This window comes from Anguilla rostrata, chromosome 4 (assembly GCF_018555375.3).
Source record: "Anguilla rostrata isolate EN2019 chromosome 4, ASM1855537v3, whole genome shotgun sequence".
In the NCBI taxonomy this organism is placed as follows: Eukaryota; Metazoa; Chordata; class Actinopteri; order Anguilliformes; family Anguillidae; genus Anguilla; species Anguilla rostrata.
This window is the reverse complement of record NC_057936.1, coordinates 25,268,217-25,290,149: the sequence shown is the minus strand read 5'-3', so window position 1 is coordinate 25,290,149 and position 21,933 is coordinate 25,268,217. Positions and strand designations below refer to the sequence as shown.

At 49.6% G+C, this 21,933-nt stretch overlaps 1 protein-coding gene across 1 annotated transcript in view; it reads left to right on the top strand.

The window, feature by feature from the left end:
• Positions 1-21,933, top strand: part of sbno2b (strawberry notch homolog 2b) — a 76,608-nt gene that overhangs the window by 5,111 nt on the left and 49,564 nt on the right. Inside the window, 2 exon segments of the mRNA XM_064334053.1 lie at positions 11,835-12,043; positions 14,144-14,226. Coding sequence (XP_064190123.1) covers positions 11,921-12,043; positions 14,144-14,226 — 206 coding nt within the window. The 5' untranslated portion in view covers positions 11,835-11,920.

Sequence of the window (21,933 nt, the reverse complement as noted above, 5' to 3'; positions counted from 1 at the left end):
GAGTTTGAGAACCATTGAACTAGGGCAATAAACAGGGAGGCTATTGATATTATGTCAATTTTAATATGTTTTGAATATCTTTGAATATCTGTCATCCTAGTCTGTTTTTGTGTGTGATGAAGGATACTTTATATATTTAAAGAGGTTTGTGAGGACCTGGCCTCTATCTGGCACCAGGGCTGTATGATCTAAAGGAAATCAACGCCAAGTACATGAGAACATAAGAACATAGTTACTGTGAGGAAGAGAAAAGGGCATTTAGCTTAACATGGCTCATCACGTTAAGTTATTTTTTATTTTTTAAATAGGAAAACCAAATCAGCTTGCGGAGTGACATTATGTTCCTAGGTTTCCTAGCGGCTGTACTGATTATTTTGATAGCATTTGTCAATTAGGGTGATAAAGGTAATTTCCAGTTTTTATATTTGTGCTGCTACTTCCTTATTTGAGCAGGGCTGTCTCGGGTGGGATGTGGTACAGGAAATGGTTCCAACCCAATATATTAACCTTAAGTGTTTGAAGAGTAATTGGGTAACATGCATACATAGATACGTACATTCATACATGCAACATCTGCAGGCACTGTGTCACTGCACAAGCTGTTTTCAAGTTACTTGAAGTGTATTTTCTTGCTTTAGAACACAAACCTATGAATGCCCTATACCAGTCATTATAAAGCCTGAAACATCTCTGGAAAAACATAACGCTAGAGATGAAAATATCTCCAAAGGCCCCAGAAAAGAGAACTGGCCCTTTAAGTGATATTTGGCCTTGTACTGCTCCCACTGCTGTTATCTTGCTGTATTTTGTTGGTCCAAATGCAGTGAATAAGAAGACCTTTATAGTTTAACTTACTGCTGAGCACTGTGCTTTGTGCAGCTCAGTTAAGTGTATATTCTGACTTGCAAGGCATTTTCCATCTGAAGTGCAGTGCATTATTTCCTCAATGGCCGGTCATTTTGAATATTATCAATGACTGACATCATGCTTACAGCGCACAGTACAAAACTGACAACTTTAAGTGATGGATGACTGTTACCCTGCGCTCTTACATCTCAGTTTGAGGAGACATGCTGAATTCCATCAGCTTGCCAGCTCATTTTTGCTGACCAGCTAGCATCTGAACGACAGAGATGCTAGGCTACCGGTAAAACACTGTGCCATCGTGGACGATTGTATGAATGTAGTCAATCATATGTTATTTAGTAAGGTAGCTGTCAAAGCATAGCAGAAACAGACTACATCTCCCATGTCCCCCTGTGTTCAGTGCAAAAAATGTTTTTCATATCCAGCTCTTTCATTTATATTGTTTAAATAAGAGATGGTTAGCGGATGCTAACTACCGGCAATCTTCATTTAATTAGCTCTGGCAGTTTGGTGCGCTTCCCAGATTAGCCCCTATAAATGTGAAGAGTTCCCTTGTTTCATCTGCTGTGTGGCAGCCTTCTGAAGGAGATATTACTCTTGCTAATTAGCGCGCTCATTGCCATGGACAGTGGAGCCGTGCTCGTAGTGCGCAGAGAGAGGAGTGCAGGCGGTGGACAGGGCGCTCCCAGTGCTAACCATGGTCATTTTATCCACTGTTTTAGGCCGTGGGGGGTTTTTAGGGTTGACGCTGTCTCCTGGAAGAGCCAGGACAGCTGCGCGGTGATAGCGGGCGTGAAGGCGGTCCGGCTGGCCGCTCGCGTTCACAGTGAGGAAGCCCCACGTGTGTGTACCTGTCTGTGAGAGTGATGCATTATTACTGTTCACGATACCTCTTCAATGGGAAACACCTTTCCAGAATTAGAACTATGGTATGACCTCATTGACACCACAGTGTGAAGTTCTGCTTCTCATAATTGACATCTGAAAGTTTGTATGTAAATAAATCTGTGCTAACCTTAAAGGTCGGCAAACCTCAGTAGTTGTATTGTAAATATTCAATTGCAACGTTGAAATTGTCAGTTTTCATTTTAGTATTTTCATTAAGGATTATTGGCAAACGTATTTCAAATTGATATACAGAATTTCATGAAGACCTGGTGTTGGTTTTGTGTGCTCTTTTACATACTGTAATGATCAGCAAGAAAGACTAATTGGCTCTTGCTTGTCCATGCGGAAGTGAGCCTATGTGAATGGAGAATGTAATGGGCAGCCATCTTTCTGCATGCCTGCTAAACTGTGCCTTAAAGCATGATTTGTATTGGAGTTCAGTAATGACTAAATGTTCAAAAAAATGTGTAATTATTTACATGCTGAGGGGAATAACTGCAAATGGGTCAATCTGCCTCTCTGTGTCTGTGAGCCATTTTGCCATTCGGTCCCTGTGTTGCAACTGTGTTTCGGGGGTGAGGACAGTCCCCAGCGCAGTTTATTCCAGTCCAGCCCCTAGTACAAATAAAAACCTATCACACAAGCATTGGTATGCACCCTGGAATGCAGATTTCACAACTTCCTAATGATTCAGAGATGCTTTCTTTCCTGGAATGGTAACGGCTCAAATGAGAGGGGGAGCGCTACAGTTAGGACCTATCAGGCAGTGGAAATGAACGGGAACAAACAGATATGTAATGCCAGTTATGTCATTTACTTACATGAAATAAAATGTGCCTGTTCGAGAGACTTGTATCCTCCCCTGTGTTTACTGTGTGATTTGCACCTGTGCAAAAGTTGTCCTCAATAAAACGCAGTAAATGCCTGTGCTGTCATCCGTAGAACATGAACACCAGGCTCGGTTTAAAATAGCGCATCATTTTATTTAGTATCATCGGGGCAAGAATTTCCCTTAAGGTCAGTCTTGATGAAAAGATCAAATACAATGAAATGAAGTACAATTTTTTTTGAAAACGAATCACAGATAACATTCTTGTAGGTGTGAGAGGATATCGAAACAATGGAGCAATTGAAACCATGACCGGCCTCCAGCCTGGCGAGAGCCATTTTGGCTCCTGGTTTTCTTTCCACCCACAGATTTCCCATCCTTCTCAGAGTTAGCCTGAGTTTTAGCCAAGGGACAAGGAACACTCTGAATGTCATGGGTGACCGGCTGCTCTTAAAGGGAGGCCCAGTCCTGTTAGATTCCCTAGCAGCTCAGTGGAAAGCCACGGATGTGCCCGTCCGTGAGTCGAAGCTTCCGTTAGTTCATTTTCTGTGAATGGATTTGAGCAGGCCTCGCTGCCATGCTGGCGGTTTGTTATTACTGCATGTAATAAACGACCAAGAAAAAAATTGCAGTTCAAAAAAGTAGACAAAATTAGGGAAGTCTGTTTTTGATGTTGAACTATTACCCTTTCAGATGAAATCTCTGAACCGAAGCATTTAACAGTAAGGCAGTGTAATGCATCTAAAGTATAGCCTTATCCTACTGAGGAAAGCACATGGCTTATGATGTCTACTGGACTTTCTCTTCAGTTGGGAAATACTGAACAAACCCTTATTGCTCAGGAGCAGGAGCTTGGATATGGTTTACCTCTAAAGTAAAACGACTGCTTTCTCACAGCTAGTGATGTTCATTTGACAGTTTAACTCTTTTTTTATCATAATAAAGTCAGGTCTTGGGCAGTCCCGCGTTGGGGAGGCCTTCGGGCCGTTATCCTCTCGTTGGAGAGCGATGTCTGGGCTATCGTGCGACGTGCTCGGAAGCGCGTTCTTGTTATTTTGTTATTTCCTGCCGTGTCCTTGCACAACCGCAGTGTGTCCTGCAAATGTGGCGTCTGGCCTGGACGCTCTCCCTCACGCAACCCTGCCGCTGCTCGGAAACCTCCTCCCGCCGCTTATCTGCAGCCGGGAGAAACGCGCCAAAAAAATAAGACGACTGGCGCCGAAAACGCGACGATCGGCAAAATGCATTCGGCGGCTTGAAACGGTGGACGGAGAGCGAGACAAATGCAAAACAAGTCGTAACATTCCGCGAACGCTCCTGATTAGCTTGCTGGCACGCGTGCCCTAGCGATGGAGTCCTGCCTGATACAGTGGGGCTCCTTCCACGCTCTGGTCTCCTCACAGGTGCGTAAACGTGTGTAAACGTGCGTAAACGTGTGTAAATGTGCGTAAACGTGTGTAAACGTGTGTAAACGTGAGTAAACGTGCGTAAACGTGTGTAAACGTGTGTAAACGTGCGTAAACGTGCGTAAACGTGCGTAAACGTGCGTAAACGTGTGTAAACGTGCGTAAACGTGCGTAAACGTGCGTAAACGTGCGTAAACGTGCGTAAACGTGTGTAAATGTGTGTAAACGTACACACACATGAAGGCTTTCCTCATGGGCTGACTGCCAGACGGAGCAGGGCTTCTGCCGCGTTCCCCGTGGGGTTGAAAGTGCATTGTAAAGAGGTAGTGCTAGGCTGCTCTTCCATAAATGTAAATGCTCTCGTAGAGACCTCAGCCACTCCAGTGTAAAGACTTCTCAGTTACAGGCTCCTCTTCCAAGAAAAGTGGACCCAGGCGTAATTTAGCCAGTGAGATTCCTCATCTGTCAACCACTTTTACAAAAAGGAATGGCTGATTCATGAAAGACAAGTCTTCTTTAAGTATGTTGTAGCTTTCCAGAACTATCTTGTTCTGTTGTTTTATTTAATTCTTGGATATTGACCCACTGTTAACACAGTCAGGTGATGGGATATCCTTACTAAGAGCTGCTCTATGTAGCTGCAGTAGATGGACAGGACTTGAGGTTCAAGATGGAGTCAAAAGCACTTGGTATTATGTTGCTATGTAGCAACTAATGATGTTAAGCATGTGGGAGTGCCTTATGTGAAAGGTGTCAAATGTGCAGCAGTATTGTTAGAATTCATTTATACCCCATATTGGACAGATATGTGAATGACCAGGAAAATGTGCTACTCATTCACAGAAAAGGAAAATATTCCAGCCCACCGTCACAGGAACAGCAGTGTATGACAACGGTAGCTTTACGGATGTTAAAACACAAGATCCAGAAATAAATATCAGTTAATATTAAAAATACATACCCGTCCTATGAACTAATATCATAAAACCAATATATAACTGTAATAACGCCTGGCACCTCCCCCTCTTCGCACATGCGCTTCCCGAACACGTCTCCTGTCTGTTCTGGCCCCACGATGGTGGAATGACCTCCCCGTGGAGGTCAGAACAGCTGAGACACTGACCCACTTCAAGCGACAACTGAAGACTCACCTCTTCAGGCTGCACCTCTCCCCATCCCTCCCTACCTCCCTGTAATCTCTAAATTAACTGTAAGCTTAGGGTTGTAACTAGGTAGCTGTTTCGTAGGTGACTTAGTTAATGCACCTGTCTTAACTATTGCTTGTATTTTTGCATAGACTGTGTTGTTGCTGTTCTCGTTTGTGTTAGTGTTAATCAGTTTAACCTACAGGGTCCCAGTTGAACTATGCGGTTGTTCTCTGCTCTTGGAAGGGTACTTCTCTCTAGGGTTTTCGACACACTTGTTCCTGGTTATGGTTATACACTTTGTTGTACGTCGCTCTGGATAAGCGCTTCTGCCAAATGCCTGTAATGTAATGTAATAACAGACATGTCTATGTATAAAATGGAGAATTTACTCAGGGCAAATAGGACATTGAATGTACCTTATTTCTGCTAGATTTAAAAAAAAACATTGGCGATGGTTTATAGGGTGTCTTTGGTAGTCATGGTCATATAGAACATGGCCAGCAATCATCACTGTCACACTGTGCCTCATACCCCCACAGTGTCAGTCACACAAGAGCATTGCCTCTGTAGGGCGTCTCCGAAAACTGCAAACGGGTTACACTGTGTAGTGAACTGCCCATTAAAGAGCAAAATTCTCCAGAAACTCTGAGTCGGGGCTTGGAACGCACCCCGGGATATTTAAAAGGGCACGTTTGAGAATGTCAAATGACCCGAGCGGTGGAGGTCCAAATCCTCCAAATGTCAGACTGTGGAATATTCCGCCTCGCCCCTCGTGGCCGCTCCGGCTGGGCAGCTCCACACCGTGGATCACGGCTGCGTCGGAACGACGTCCGTTTCAGAGTGCTCATGGGATTGCTTCGGAGGCCTTCCTGCCGGTTCGCGTACGCAAAGCTTTCCTCGGGCGGAGACGCTCTGGTTTTGAAGCCCCCGGCCGTCCTCCGCGGCCTCAGTGCAGTTAGCCTGCGCGGCGCTGACCAGGCCGGGCTAACGGGTGTTAAAGCCGCCGCGCCGCACTCCCTTCATTTCACTGCTTAATGTTAGCACGCGGATCATCCCAAACAGCCGCTACCCCAGAGACGCAGTTCAGCGGGCAGCAGGAGGAGGCGGAGTCACGCGGACGGAGCGGCCGCCCAATGAGGAGGGACACCCCGCTCCTGTCCCCGCCCTCGCTTAGGGGGGGATGGGGATGGGCCTTAAAACGGGCGCGGCTCGCGTTAAGCGAAGCACGCTGAACGTTCCGCTCTGTCGCCCCCGAACGCCAGCGTCACTGCGTCGGCCCAATTTACTGCGCCGGTGTTGGCCTGGGACATGTCGGAATAATTTCAGGTGCTGAAGGAAGCGGGGGAAGCTCCGCGTTTAGGAACATCAGACCGCCGGCATTTCTGGGAACGCGTGAGGGGGCGGCGTAGCACCGGCGGAAATTCCTGAAAGCGAGCCGGTTAAGTTTTGAGGTCTGTGTTCCAGTTGCTTACTAAACTTTTAAAAACATTGGCGATGACTTGCAGGGCGTCTTTGGCAATCATGGTCATCTAGAGCCAATAATTCATCGGTAGAGGCAGCCGCTGTACCCGTGGACTCAGTCACCTCTGTTTCAGTTTCAGTCTGAGCTCGCAGGGAAGTGGACCCTTGTTGACGATGGGCGGGGAGGATGGGGGATGTGGGGGGTTTCGTTGGGGATGGTGGGGGGTGGATGGGGGGGTTTCGTTGGGGACAGATGGGGGATGGGGGGGTCTCGTTGGGGATGGGTGGGGGTGGATAGGGGATGGGGGGGTCTCGTTGGGGATGGGTGGGGGGTGGATGGGGGATGGGGGGGTCTCGTTGGGGATGGGTGGGGGGGTGGATGGGGGATGGGGGTTTCGTTGGGGATGGGTGGGGGGTGGATGGGGGATGGGGGGTTTCGTTGGGGATGGGTGGGGGGTGGATAGGGGATGGGGGTCTCGTTGGGGACGGGCGGGGGGGCATGGGGGGGCCGCACCTTAGGTGGGCACGCTGGAGACGCTGCCTCCTAATCTCTTCATCTGAGCGTGTTTGGGTTTGGGAGGTGAGGGGTGACGTCAAGCCCCCGGTCCTCAAGGTCGGGTCGGGTTACACGCAGGGCCTCCTGACGCCACCACGATCGCCAGCTCTCAGAGAGGAGCGCCGCGTGCCCACGCCAGAGTGACGCGGAGGAGGAGCCCGCAGCCTGCGGCCCGGTCATGTGACTCCCTGAACTGTCCGTGGGGCCGCTGGCGTTTGACTTCCCTGCTGAACGGCCCCCAGCTGGAGAGAGTGCAAACGCTCTCTGAGTCTGTGCCTGAGACACGCGGGTTACACTTCTGAGAATCTGGGGAAAACAGAAACAGACCCCCCTGCCCGCTCCCCATGCCCCACACGTGAGATGTCGTCCAGATGTGGAACACGCGTGACGATCAGTGCAGTTGGGGTCATACCGGTGGAACAGCAGTGGGACAGCTGGGAACGCCGGCGGGGACAGGAGCAGAGCAGCACACTCCTCCTCCGGGGGAGTTCTCTCTCCCGTCCTGTCGCTGGGCCCGTTATAAGCCCTGACTTTAAGCTGCCCGACGTGCTGACGCTAGGATTCCCGCTTTCCGTGCGCACAGAGCCCCGCGTTTTAAGCGGAGGCAGGAGAGAGAGAGAGAGAGAGAGAGAGACGCGTTCGCTCTTCTCGAGCCGAGACCGTAGACAGCGCTAAGTGGATTCCGCCTCCTTTGATGTCGGCTGGCTTTGATGTGTTTATATTTGGGACGGCGCGGCCTCGCTCGGGACCGGCGGGACCCGCTACGCTGGCTATCGGCGCGGCGCTGGAGACAGAAGACTGGGCCCCGGAGCCAGCGTGGGGGGGGCTCCCTCTGTGCCCGCTGGCTTGCTGGACGGCTAACGCGGAAGAGCAGCGGCCCATGTTGGCTAATGACGCTCGCAGGCCGACTCTAGCGTTGCCGAAGCAAGTGTGCTCATCGCTGAGAGAAGTTTCAGAAAACCGCTGGTTTTGGGGACCTTGCCACAAATGACGTGCCATTTTACAAAAAAAGGTGTTGAGTAATCACATTCTCTTTGCCGGTAACCCACGTTGAAATGGATGTGCAACTAATTTGGACATACTAGCCTATATTGTACATTTTAAGACCAGCATGATCACTTGATTCGTTTTTTTTTTTTTTATTAATTGTTTTTGCAGTGACTGTCACTGACAATTTTGGGCTACCCAGTCATTTGACATACATTTTTTATTTCCTTCAGGTTTTTTTTTCTTCATTTTCCCTGTTTAATTATATTGTCCTTCCTTAAACTGTCATGAAACAAGTTCTACAGGAGCGTGTTATTAAATGGGAAGGGATTGTGTTTAAAAAGCCTGATTAATAATGCAGACTGTTTTGAATGGCGGTTACGCTAGCCTGTGAATTAACTCTGTCCTTCTATGAATTTTTCATCACTTAATCTAGAGAGGCCGTCATAACAAACGGGTTTAAAAGCCTGTGGAGTTATTTTCGGCCGGGTGGAATTCTGTTTTTGTGCGAGCTGAACGCGGGATCAATCCGTGGATGTTGGGCCTCGGGGTACCGACAGATTAACCGCGAAGCCGGTTTCGTGTTTGAGCAGATGGAGCGTTGAGCTACCTCTGCCCTACGCTAGGAAGCGTCCACGCTGCTCCTTGTGTTGCTGGTGAATAGTCTTTCTGTTCTGAGGGTCTGCCCGTCCCTTGTTCCTGTTAACACTCACAAAGACAGTTAAGCTCCGCCTCAGTTCAGTCGGGTTTAGAGCCAGTTGGGTTTTTGGAGTCCGGGATGTAATGCACTGAAATGATTTAGCTGCATGAAGCTGGTGAATGGAAACCTACTGTGGCTGTCGAAATGGTCCCATGATCTAATCATGTGAATCCTCTCAGCGGCCTGTGTGTGTGTGTGTGTGTGTGTGTGTGTGTGCGCGCGCGTGTGTGCGTGTGTGCGTGTGTGCGTGTGTGCGTGCCTGCGTGTGGGCATGTGTATGGTTGCTTGCCTGCCTCTCTGTGTGTGTGCGCGCGTGCGTGCGCATGCTCGTTTATGCATGTGCGTGTGTGTTTGTGTGTGTGTGTGCGCGTTTGTGTGTGCGCATTAATGCATGTGCGCATGTGCATGTGTATGTGTGTATGTGCGTGTTTCTGAGGCTGATCCGGAGCAGGAGTCCTGAATCAGGCGTAATCCCTGCCTCCTGCAGCCCGGCCCACAGAGTCACGCCAGCCGAGGGCTCACAGTAATCACTGCATGGGCGGCAGCACAGGAACCGGCTCACACAAAGGCCTGCAGCTGGAGCAATTACAACAAGGAGCCCAAAACGGAAACTGGCTCTCTGAGCAGCCTCTCCCTCTTTCTCTCTCTCTCTCTCCCCTCTCTTTTTCTCTCCCTCTCTTTCTCTCTCCCCTCTTTCTCTCTCTCACCCTCTCTTTCTCTCTCTCCCTCTCTTTTTCTCTCTCTCTCCCTCTCTTTCTCTCTTTTTCTCCCTCCCCTCTCTCCCTCTCTTTCTCTCTCTCTCCCCCTCTTTCTGTCTCTCTCCCCCTCTCTCCCTCTCTTTCTCTCTCTCCCTGTCTTTCTCTCTCTCTCTCTCCCCTCTCTTTTTCTCTCTCCCCTCCCTCTATTTCTCTCTTTTCTCTCTCCCCTCCTTCTCCCTCTCTCCTCTCTCTCTCTCCCCCCTCTTTCTCTCAGTCTCTCCCCTCCTTCTCTTCCTCTTTTTCTCCCTCCCCTCTCTTTCTCTCTCTCTCCTCCTCTCTCTCTCTGTCCTCTCTCTCTTATGTCTCTCTGTCTCTCACACTCTTTCTCTCTCCCCCCACTTTCTCTCTTTATTTTCTCTCTTTGTCTCTATCTTTTCTGTCTGCCCTCTATCTCTCTCCCTCAGTCTGTTCTCTCTCTCTCTCTCTCTCTGGCAGTAGTGAAAGATGTTGTAGACTGCTCTGTAAAAAGTTCTGGACTTTTGTAATAGGTCTCGTTTCAAGCATAATCCCATGTGGTTATTCAAGGGGATATGGCGTCATATTGCTTATTTCAGATGACATGGCAAATTCATCTAATAATTAACCTTCACTTCCCAGAAGCCTGTCGTGCCTGTACCCATATAAAGAGATAAGAGGCCGAGAATAGATAGCCAGCGCACAGTGTGTCACTGAAGCCCGTGCTCATTGTGGAGAGGGCGGAAGCTGTTTCTAGTGTTCCACTGCCGTACGGGAGCTGTGAATGAAGCAGGCTTCACGCTCCAGTAACAGTGACATTTTCAGCACATTCCCATATCTTTGTGTCTTCATATGTCATTAACGTGATTGTCCTGATAGAGGGCTGCCTGGGAGGAGGATCACCCCTGGATTCGGGGTGGGGGGGGGGGTGGCAGGGGGTGAGGGGGGGGTGGCAGGGGGTGCAGGGGGTGCAGGGGGGTTGGCTGGAAAGAGCCTCTAAGCTCCAGAGAAGTCTCAGGGAAACGTGGTTTTGCATCCGAGGGGTAGCGCTGGGGCCGGACGCTGGGGGTACACCAATCACGCGAGATCCTGTCCGCTGCGTTCCCTGGGCCCGGCCGGTCGCCGTGACGAACGTTCCGCGCGGTGCGTCTGGTTCGGGTGGGGGTGGGGGTGTGGGTGTGGGGGAGGGCGGGGGTGTCGGGGCGGGCGCAGCGTCGCGCGGCACAAGGGCCCCATTCACTCCACACCGGCGCTAAGGCAGCCGCGCACGGCAGCGCCGCGGAGGGGAACCGGCTGGGTGAGCTCGCACAAAGCCTCGCTTATGGAGTCCCCCGACCTCGCTGTCCCCAGCCACCCCGCCCCCCCGCTGGGGGAGGATTTATGTCCCGCGCGTGCGGGGCGGGGGGGCAGGTCTGCAGGTCCGTGGCGTAAGGGGGGGTGGTGTCAGAGCTCCATCTGTGTGTGGAAAGAGCAGAGGAAATCAGAGAGTACGTACTGTACGTTACGCAGCACTGACTGCTGTCATGGAACGTGTGTGTGTGTGTGTGTGTGATTCCAGTCTCCCTGATTAAACAAAGCAGGATCTGTGGTGGGAGTGTTCTGCTCTGGAGCTGTACCTCTCTGAGTCCTTCAGCTTCCCCGGCTGCTCCGTGCAGCAGGACCGGGAGAGCGCGGTCGTCCGCGGTCAGAACCGCTCCGCCCGCCCGTGGTCAGAACCGCTCCGCCCGCCCGCGGTCAGAACCGCTCCGCCCGCCCGCGGGAAGGGCTTTCAAGCCAATCCGGTCCGTTTTGGGTCCGGATGAGCGATCTGTGACCAGCCATGATCAGATCTGTGGGAGCAGTAGAATAGCGGGAGCAGCCGCTCTTATTTTTAGCTCAGACTCATCCCTCCGATGTGCGGGTCCTGTTGACTGTGCACTGTGGCGGAGTCTGATATCCGGTTTCTCCCTCTCCTCATTGATCCGCTATTAGCGCGCGGGCCTCCGCTCGCTCAGCGACGCTGAACCCTCAGCGCTATCGATCGCCGCCGTTCGTTCTGATCCGCGGCCAGCCGACGCTTCAATCGAGCGCGAGGGCCGCCGGCTGCCCCGGCGTCTCGGCCGGTCGCCGTGGAAAGCCGGTGTTTTTTATTTCCCTGCCTCATCCAGACGTGTGAACCGATGTCGGTCAAACCGCGCGGTCATACGCATCATGGATGAGGGAGAAGACACTCGCTCTTCACTGTGAGAGACTACGAAACACGCCTCACGCTCCCACCCCCCCCCCCCTTCTGTTGACAGGTCATGGGTGACGAGCGTCCGTGGTAAAGCCTGTTGATTGGACGAGCCGCGCGGGGGTCCTCCGCCATGTGTGGGCCCGTAGCCTGATGCCCACCCTCCCCACGCCTCTCGCCATGGACGGGGAGAACTACCTGCACCCGGAGGGGCCGCAGCTCGACAGCGCCCTCTACGGGCTGGTCGCCTCCCCGCTGCTGCACACGGCCATGGAGGTAGGTCTTCCGCCGCCGCGGTCGAAAACGCGTCCTGCCGCCCCTGGTTCGTGCTCCTGATGCTCCGGCCTTCCTTCCAACCCAGCAGTTGCGCTCCTGATTCTACTGAGCAACCGCTCAAGTCTTCGCTAAGAACCTTGCTTAGTAGAATCAGGCATGTATCTGCTTGGCTGGAACAGAAGCCGACACCCGCACCGGCCTCGTTCTGGATTGAGGGCTGAGAACCCCCTGGCCACTGGAAATCCAATTCCACACACCTTCCAAAAACACGCTAAGGCGTGCGATCAAGTGTGCTGCTGTGTTGTGAGAGCGTAGTTTTTCAGTTTGTATAGGGTAGAACACACGGTTGACTTTAGCGTTTGTTTTAGAGGCTGCAGGGACCACACCCTAATGTCTGGCAGAGTCCCGGGACGTCTTTAACAATACTCAGTACTGATCAGATCCCCCCCGCCCCCCCCCCCCCCCCGGGGCAGAGACACCTTGCTAACGTCGTGAGAGCGGGCTACGCCCTGTTCCAGCGGAACCTTCTGCAACACGCTCGGTTTCTCACAGCCAACCGCCGCCAGACTTCCCCTTCCCGTCGTCTGCCGCGAGCGCCGGGTCTGTTTCTTCACCGGTGAGAACGCTGTGTTATTCCATTCGGCACTTTGGATTGAACGGCCTTGGCAGTGACACCAGAAACCCCTGATATCAAACCGAACCTCCTGCAGTTTGGGAGTGGGGGGAGGGTGTCGGAGCGTCGGAGCTGAGTATCTGGTGTGTCTGTAATCTGAGGGAAGCGTCCTCTGTGAGGCCTCCTGCGTCACGCCGTCCTCGGTTTCCTCTGTGAGGCGTTAGTTGTGACTCTTCAGACCGCTCCGCTCCTGCCGCTGCGTCACCAGCGCTCAAATTGATATCGTTTCTGATTTTAATCAGCAAATTAGTTCTGCCGTCGATTACTTAGTTGAGCGAGCGTTGTGTTCCTCGCCTCCCTGATATCTTGTGTCAAGGACACGAAACCTTCCTTCTCGTGTGAAGAGAGACGACACTTTTCGAGCGAATGAACCCCGAAATAAATCACTGCGAGAAATATCGCCTGCACGCACTGAAAACTAACGCAGCTCGTTTTAAAGATAACTCACACAGTGTCCTTGATAGCCTTTGCCACTGAATGAAGCTGCTCTAATCTTACATTCATAAAACAAATTTCCACTGCTTTAGAAATGACGTGTGCGCGGACTCCTGACTCCTGACGACGCGGCCGACGCAGGTGCCATTGAGCCGATTTGTATTGGATAATTAACCGCTGGAGCACTTCCTTATTTTCACCTGTTAGGTCGTCCTGGGAACTGTGTCATGAAGCGGGGTTGATTACCGAGTCAGCTGGATCACTGCGCCGAATAGAACCCGGAACGGCTCTTTTCACTTCAGTCCGTGTTCCAGATCTGGGAGGGCTCCGGGTTTTACTCTGTGCCGTTATCCTGTTAACTCAGTAATCCTGCTTTGTGAGATAGGCCCCTGGAGACAGGCCCCAGGCCCCTGTCCCCACATGACACGGTGGTGGATGGAATTGTCCTTGGATCTAACAGCCACTGGGATGAACCAGGGGGTGTGTTGGTGGTGGTGGGGGCTATGTCACCTCAAACTGTTGCTTAGAAGTTCTCTGTCGGGATTCTGGTATCTCCATTTTTCCACTGAAATCTTGATGGGAACGATTAGTACCCTTTTACACACTTAATTTTATTTGGGATTAGAATTTTTGTGGGAGTTCATTTTTGTTCCTATTCTGTTCTTTCTTTTATAAATATATTGCAGCATTTAGGGACACTACATCTAGCCAGCTCACATTTTAACACGCAGTGCATTTATACTGCAGGGTAGGCTACTGAAGCTATTCAGATTAAGTGCCTTGCTCAAGGGTACAACAGCAATACACCCAGCTGGTAATTGAACCCACAACCTCTGGGTTACAAGCCCAGTTTCCTAACCACTATCCTACACTGCTGTAGAATACATTTTTGTCTTTTTCTCTCACTGTTACATTGTTGAAATTACTCAACTTTTTTTCTGTATAAATCGGTTGACCGTGTTTAAAATGAAGACATTTTCCTTCTTTTTCAGAGCCAGATGTACCCCTCTAACTCCTGGGGCTTCTCCCAGCAGGCAGCCTATAATTTGCACTGTCCTATGCAATCTGGAAACCAGTAAGTAACAAGTCAAACGACCGCCTTCCTGTGTTTCAGTCTGTTCAGCCTTGTTCTGGCCCATTTGAACGAGGGGTCAAATCTGTGACAAGGAAATAGAAAATGAAATAACGCTCTGAAGTCGTGCTTGCTATTGCAGGCAGTGTTCTCAGGTATTCTCTGCCCAGTTTCATATTTGCTGGTTGTTTACCATTTCAGTGCGAACCATTGTTATCTATGGCTTCGTTGCAGCCGGCAAACTTTCAGTTCCATTTTGAGATATAGACTTTGTGAGCTCAGTGTCCTCTTTCATTCCCTCATTACAAATCTTTGAAGACGATTTGGAAATTGTGGGAAATCGAAAGCTTACACGAAACGCACCGTGCTCTGATGGCAGCGAAGGAACAGTCCCTCCCAGTGGTGCCAGGTCCACTCAATTCCTAACTTTGTGCTTTGTGCTTTAGTCACTTTAAAAAATGTGAAGTCACAGGTTTCTTGGGCGTGTTTCAGAAAACCTGGGCGCTTGTTGTGAAGTGTAAGAAGCGACCCAGTTTTTTTACGCGTTCATTCATGGTTGCTGTGGCAGTAATTCAGCAGCAGTATTGCGTAATCCCGTAAAGGCCCTGGAAGTCGTGAATGTGCCCGTAAGCCATTTCTCCACGGTTCAGATTGGCTCTCCTCTCTCAGGACCTAGTCGCTTGTTTGTCTCGTGAAATCTGGCGACACGGTTCCCTCCCGTCAGCGGTTCTAAGATTATGTAAAATATAAGGGGGGGCATGGGGTGCAAAGCCTTTGTTCTCTCTCAGTAAGTGGCACAGGGCTGTCACTTTGAAAATATTGGGGTGGCCTTCGGCTCCTTTATTAAATTTCATTAATTTCCTGTAATGGGCTGCTTGGCCGGGCGCTGTGGGGGAGTTATCTGTGGGGGGGTCGGGGTACTGAGGCAGGTTTATTGACCGTGTGGCTGATGAGATGTGCGCAGAGGCGCTTTAGATCACCCCCCCCCCCCCTTTTTTTTTTTTCGCTGGGCCCGCCCCGCCTCGACAGAGGGGCAGAGTTTCGTCGCGTTCTCAGAAAGGGCTAAGGCACGGTCTCGATGGGTCCTCAGACAGCCCCAAACCTGCTGAGCAAACGTCCGCTTTTCCCTGGCAGTTACGGCTTTGCGCCTCCTTCCTTTGGTCCCACTGATTGTTCTGTGGTTTGGTCTTCACTAAACAGCAGATTGAATGGGGTTTTTGCTGCTCTTAATTGATGCATTTCCCCCTCCTTTGGCTTGAACTAAAAATAAAACATTTTGGAAGTAAGGAGAGAAGTAACACTCAATCAATCAAATTTTACTTGTATAGCGTATTTTACAGCAGTGGTCACAATACGCTTTACAGACAACCCTGGCCTAAACCCTCACAGGAGCAAGCCTAAGGCAACAGTGGCAAGGAAAAACTCCCTGTCGCAGATGGGAAGAAACCTTGGAAGGAACCAGGCTCAAGGGAAACCCATCCTCCTCTGGTCGGCTCAGGGTGCCGACTGGTGACCAGCATGTCAGTCAGTTTTATAACACTGCTTTTGATTGGTCACTTCCGGCCAAATCCGCGAGTGGGAGGACCGAGTTGTGTTCTTCCTGTAGACACAAAAGCACAAGCAAGTCTTTCAGTTCACTCTTGTGTGTCCAGGAAATTGTTCTGATAGAGTAGCAAGATTAGGGAAGCTGGGTGGGAGTCGGTCTCCCTAATGTCATTTGATAGCTATACCTTCAAAGCACAGCGGTTGGGGTTGAGCCTTATTTTTAATGATCTGTTTATACAGGGCTTTTTGTATATCATGTTCAAAGCACCTCCCAAAAAAGAGTATTACAAGAAGCGCTAAGTGAAACTGACAATCTAAAAAATTCATTTTAAATGCTTTAAACACAAAACGGAGTAATAAATGTAAGAAATCAAAAGGTATGTCTGTATAACGTGCAGTTAAAAGCCAATTTGAAGAAGAAGAAAAAATGTATCCTTCTTTAGAAGGATTTTCAGTGAGTTAACTGATGCTTCAGAGGCTGGGATGCATAGTCTGAAAGACTGTGTCTGCTTTTGTTTAGTCTGCGGATGGGGAAGAGAAGGGCTTTATTTGCAAATCTCAGTTGTTTGACTGTTCGTCTGAACCTGTATTCCAAACAGTGTTATCTTTTTCCATTCTTTTTTCCCCATTGAGTCCAATTTAATCATCATGTGTATATTAATTTGCCGTTTTTTTAGTTCTTGACAAAGACATTAAACATCAGACGTCACCTTGAATTCAACTAATCCCAACCCTGGCCTTGGGAAACAAAGGAGGTAGTTTTCTTCTCCCTCAGAGCGCCTCTTTGTTTTCACGCTTCTGTTTGAAAGCGTGCCTCTGCTTCCGCCAGGGTAATTTAGAGAGAGAAAACCGGGTAGTAGGCTATGTGCGTTTCTGCTCACTTCAAGGTCCGGTTTTAGCAGCTGAGTGTGAAATGATGGTTAGGACTTTATGAAAGGAATACGATGCATCAAAATGTTGCTTGTTTTATACTGTAACAGATTGGAATTAAGACATACTGAGAGTTTGTGTTGGTGCGCCGCTTTATGGTGAACTTACTTGGTTTGTTTCGGCTTTGTCTTGCTTTCGGGTTGTGAACGTATACCGAAAATAATTTGCGCTTGATAAAATGTTTTACCTGCTGTTGAGGGGGCGCAGTGCCTATTTATTAACTGCTGTGATGGGCTCGCCGGCAGCTTCAGTGGAAATGCGCGGCGGGTATTTATAGAAGCCATTGAGATATAGCGGAGATTTAGCTGGAAGAACGTTTGCAAGTCGCGTGTGTTTGCGTGCAAGGGTCGCTGTGTGGCAACGAGCGTGAATGTGCGACTTTCTTCGTTACGCGCTGGTGGTCGCATCGCTCTCGTGCAACTTCCGTCACTGCAACTCGCTTTACGCCTCCCACCCTTCACCCATGAAATAATCACGAGCCCTTCAAATCGCCTTTGTTTAATGTTTTATACAAAGCAGGGACGCGGGGGCTCGAAACCAACGTCATAATTTCCTTAGATCTGATGAACCCTTGTCACAGTCCTTTTAAAATCACGCCAGGTTTTCCTCTCGTGCAGAATTCAAACTTTTCACCCTTAGTAACAGTGGGGGAAAGTATGCAGTATCCTGGCTTTCAAAAACTGGGTAAAGGGTCATATTCACAGGCTGCTATTTGAATTCGACGATGGAAGTAATCACTACGCTTTACATACATTGGAATCGGTTGAAAGCATTATGACAGTTTATCGAAATTATAACTGAATGCCTGAAGGAACAGTTTGGTCTGTTCAATACCTTCTAATGTGCAGAAAATAAAGTGAGGGAAGTTACAATTAAGCCAGGTTTCCAGGTGCATTTCCAACCTCTAGAGGGGAAAAAATAACTGCTGACAGTCGGGAACTGCTTTCTCTAATCTCTAATCACATTGAAAGTGCTTTTATTTTCCCTGTACTTGCTGATTTGATTGTGAAAATAATGACTCTCTCTGCTTAAAAAGGGACATTGCAAAGTCAGGAATTACTGAAAAGACAAGGTTTTCTGTATCCACAAGATTTAAGGGCTTTAATTACTTTTTGCCATTGTTTTCATAATCTGGTTTGCCCAAAATTACGCCATAAACCATCGCAGCCAGCTGAGTGCCGTCTTTGTCCAAAGAGTCCTTTGAGGTCGGGGCGGGTATGTTTTTATCTCTTTGGGCGATTCGGCCGGATGGAGGGAAAACAGAAAAGGTCTTTCTTTCAAGGCTAAAGGCAAAAAAGGGAGAGAAAAAACCGTTCAAAGGATTTCTTTTAACTCCGACTTCTCTGACTCAGGAAAGCAAAACAGCAGGTGTGTTAAGAGTGCGGTGTCTGAGCCTTGCATCGCTAATACAGCGTAGGGGCTGTTCCAAAAAAAAAAAAAAAAAAACAGGAAAGCTATTAAAAAATATTTCCTTAATCAGTCTAGAACCAAGTGTGCTTGGTTTGCCCCCACTTTCCAGGTTGTTTCTGAAGTGACAGGGCTGGTGTGTGGAGCATAGGCTGGTGTACTGTGTGTGCTGATAAGACTTTGGATAGCGCTGTCGCCTCACAGCAAGGTCCTGGGTTCGAATCGTGGCCAGAGCCTTTCTGTGTGCTGTTTGTATGTTCTCTGCGTGTCCGTGTGGGTTTTCTCCGAGTTCTCCTGTTTCCTCCCGCCATCCTAAGACATGCAGGTTATGCTGGCCTTACACTAGACACTATTTTAAGAGATTTCACAGTCTTAGGAGTCATTGTAACATCTTTCCAGTCTTACCTCGGTTGCGGCACGCCCTCTATCATGACTCATGATTTGTCGATAAGACAGTTCCACCTGAGTTTGTGACTGTCTTTTCCTCATCTTTATCGTTTCGACAAAATCAAGCATGTTTAATGTTATTGTGAGTCTTTAGTCTTGGCTCAATACGTGTGATGGTCAGCAACGAAATTCATAATCCTGCACTGCCAACAGCCCATAGGTGCGCTGTCTTTAGCTCTGTCTGAATGGGACTAGTATTTCAGGACAATGTCGGTAATGTACCTATTTTTGTCCTTGCACATCAGTATAAAAATGTGCCCAAAATAGTTGTAATTCGCATCAAATATTGACTTGTTGGTTCAGATGGTAATAGTTTTATCAGAGGAATTCCACAGAAAAACAGTAGGTTTTTTCAGCTAAAATTATGAATTGCGTCCCTGGTAAAAATCACTAAAATGTCTTTTTTTTTTACTTTAAATATTTATTTATTTTTTTTAATCTACCAAATAATCCTTTTGGAATCTTATAGTATGTGATGCTGCATGAATCCCAGTCTTTTCGAAATCTTAAGATGTGTGCACCTCCTGGACTAAAAGCCCATGATTTAGGACAGATTGTTGTTAAATGTAAGAGTTTGTCAAAATTTTGTTGCCTAGAATTCATCTAGTGTATAAGAGGCATTAGGCAATTAGGTGGCATTTACAGGGAATGCTGTGAAAGAGCAGATCCACCTACCCTGTGTAAATAAAGTAATAATACCATAGTACAGGCTCTGTGAAGATAGATGTCAGTCAGTGGCTGCATTATAAGCTGGGGCTGGTTTGACAAACAGTCTGATCCAGAGGAACTTACAGCTCAGGTTTCTAAGATATTCAGTCCAGTCATGCAGCTGGATACTCACTGATGCAGTTTGGGTTGAGTGTCTCGCTCTGGGGCCCAGTGGTAGCACCGGCCTCTGGAGCTGTGAGCTCGGTTGCCTAACTGCTGCACTGCACGGTTAGGGCCCAGGCACCACACCGGGGCAGGAGCAGAGGCTGGGGGGCGGAGCAGAGCCGGGGGGAGCAGAGACGGGGGCGGAGCAGAGGCGGGGGCGGGAGCAGAGGCCGGGGGGCGGAGCAGAGGCCGGGGGGGGAGCAGAGGCGGGGGCGGGAGCAGAGGCGGGGGGCGGGAGCAGAGGCCGGGGCGGGAGCAGAGCCGGGGCGGGAGCAGAGACCGGGGCGGGAGCAGAGGCCGGGGGGCGGGAGCAGAGGCGGGGGCGGAGCAGAGGCCGGGGGGGGAGCAGAGGCGGGGGCGGGAGCAGAGGCGGGGGGCGGGAGCAGAGGCCGGGGGGCGGGAGCAGAGGCCGGGGGCGGAGCAGAGGCCGGGGCGGGAGCAGAGGCCGGGGGCGGGAGCAGAGGCCGGGGGCGGAGCAGAGGCGGGGGGAGCAGAGGCGGGGGCGGAGCAGAGGCCGGGGGGCGGGAGCGAGGCCGGGGCGGAGCAGAGGCTGGGGGCAGGAGCAGAGGCGGGGGGCCGGGAGCAGAGGCTGGAGGGCGGGAGCAGGCCCAAATCGCACAACACCACCCTCCGGCAGAGGAAGAGGCGCGAGCGGCGATCCGCGCCTAAGCCTGCCGGGAGCCGAGGCAGCCGGTCTCCAGAGCGGTTTGCCGCACCTGGTGCTCCCGGCGGGTGGAACCAGACGAGGGTGCGCTTCGGAGATGAAGAGTGTCCCGCCAGCCCCGGGGCAGCGCTGGCTGTTGAGGAACGGCAGAGGAGGGCGGTGCATTCCCTAGCCTCATCTGAAGCCTGGAAATTCCCTACTTTTTACTGGACGCTGATATCAGATGCTGGCAGCTGCTGTTAGCGAGCGTTCCAGCTGCACCGCTACGGCTCCGGCGTGGTGGACATTCTGGAACTTTCAGCCTGTTGGATTACAGCCGTGACACAGTTTTTAAGGTATCAGTGTACAGCTAAATGCAAAATTATTGGGACGGCAACACATTTCTTGTTGCTTTGGCTCTGTACTCGTGCACAGTGTATTTGAAATGAAGCAATGAGTATGAGGTTAAAATTCAGACTGGCAGCTTTAATGTTTTTTTTTTTTTTACATCCATATCAGGTGATCCACGTTGGAATTGCGGCCGTTTTTATACATAGTCCCCTCAATTTTAGAGGATCAAAAGTAATTGGACAAATGGACATAATCTTAAATAAAGTTATGTTTAGTATTTGCATTCACTGGCCCACAGACATCACCGGACGTTTCTTATTTTCCTGCTGATGCTCTGCCAGGCCTGTACGGCAGTCATATTCGTTTCCTGTGTGTTTCTGGGTTGTTTTACCTTCAGTCTTGTCTTCAGCAAGTGAAGCACTTGGATTCAGGACAGGTGATTGACTTGGCCAGTCAGGAATATTACACTTTTGTCCTGAAACACGGTTGGTTGTTTTAGCAGTGTGTTTGGGGTCATTGACTTGCTGTGAGGTGAAACATCAAACATATGATGTTTCAGTACACTGCCATCAGCAGTCACGTCATCATTAAGGACAAGTGAGCCAGTTGCAGTGGCAGCCATACATGCCCAAGCCATAACACTTCCTCCACCATGTTTCGGGGATCTGGGGGGTGCTTTGAACCAATATTTCCTGGCAGAAGAATACTTGTCTTAACCATCCATAAGACTTTGTTCCAAAACTCTAAAGTTTTTTGTACTTTTGTACTTTTTAGCACGTTCTAACTTGGCCGTTCTGTTCTTCAGGCTTACCAGTGGTTTGCATCTTGTGGCTAACCCTCTGAGGTTATGCTGGTGTAGTCTTCTCTTAATGGTAGTCTTTGACACATTTATGTCTACATCCTGGAGATTGGTTTTGATCTGTTCGACAGTTGTAAAAGGGTTTTTCTCCAGTCATCCACTACAGTGGTATTCTGTGGTCTACCAAGTTATTTCTTACTGAGCTCACCTGTGCAGTCTTGCTTTCTAACAATATATCAAACAGTTGATTTTGACACCCAATGATTTGGCTACATCTATGACAGGTTTATTCTGATTTCTACGCGGATCACCCGATATCGATGCAAGTGCCCTCAAATTAAAGCTGCCTGTCTGCAATTTATACTCACATTCATTGTTTTATTTCAAATACTATGTGCATGTGTACAGAGCCAAAACAACAAAAAACGTGTCACTGTCTCAATACTCTTGCACTTAGCTGTACGTTATTGCCATAACACCACCAATCAGCGTGTCTGTGAGAAACACAGGAAACTGCCAGCGTTTACCAGGAAGGGGTCATGATTCTTATAGATGTAAGATACTCCGCTGTCTGAACGGACAGGCTCGTGTTGAGTCCGATGGCATGTCCAGCTGGTCCTGTCAGGGCTAACATGATGGAATCTTCAGTTACATGCGTGTGACTCTGAACCGTCATTCAAGCCAAGAAAGGCTATGCTAATACTTGGGGAAAGTA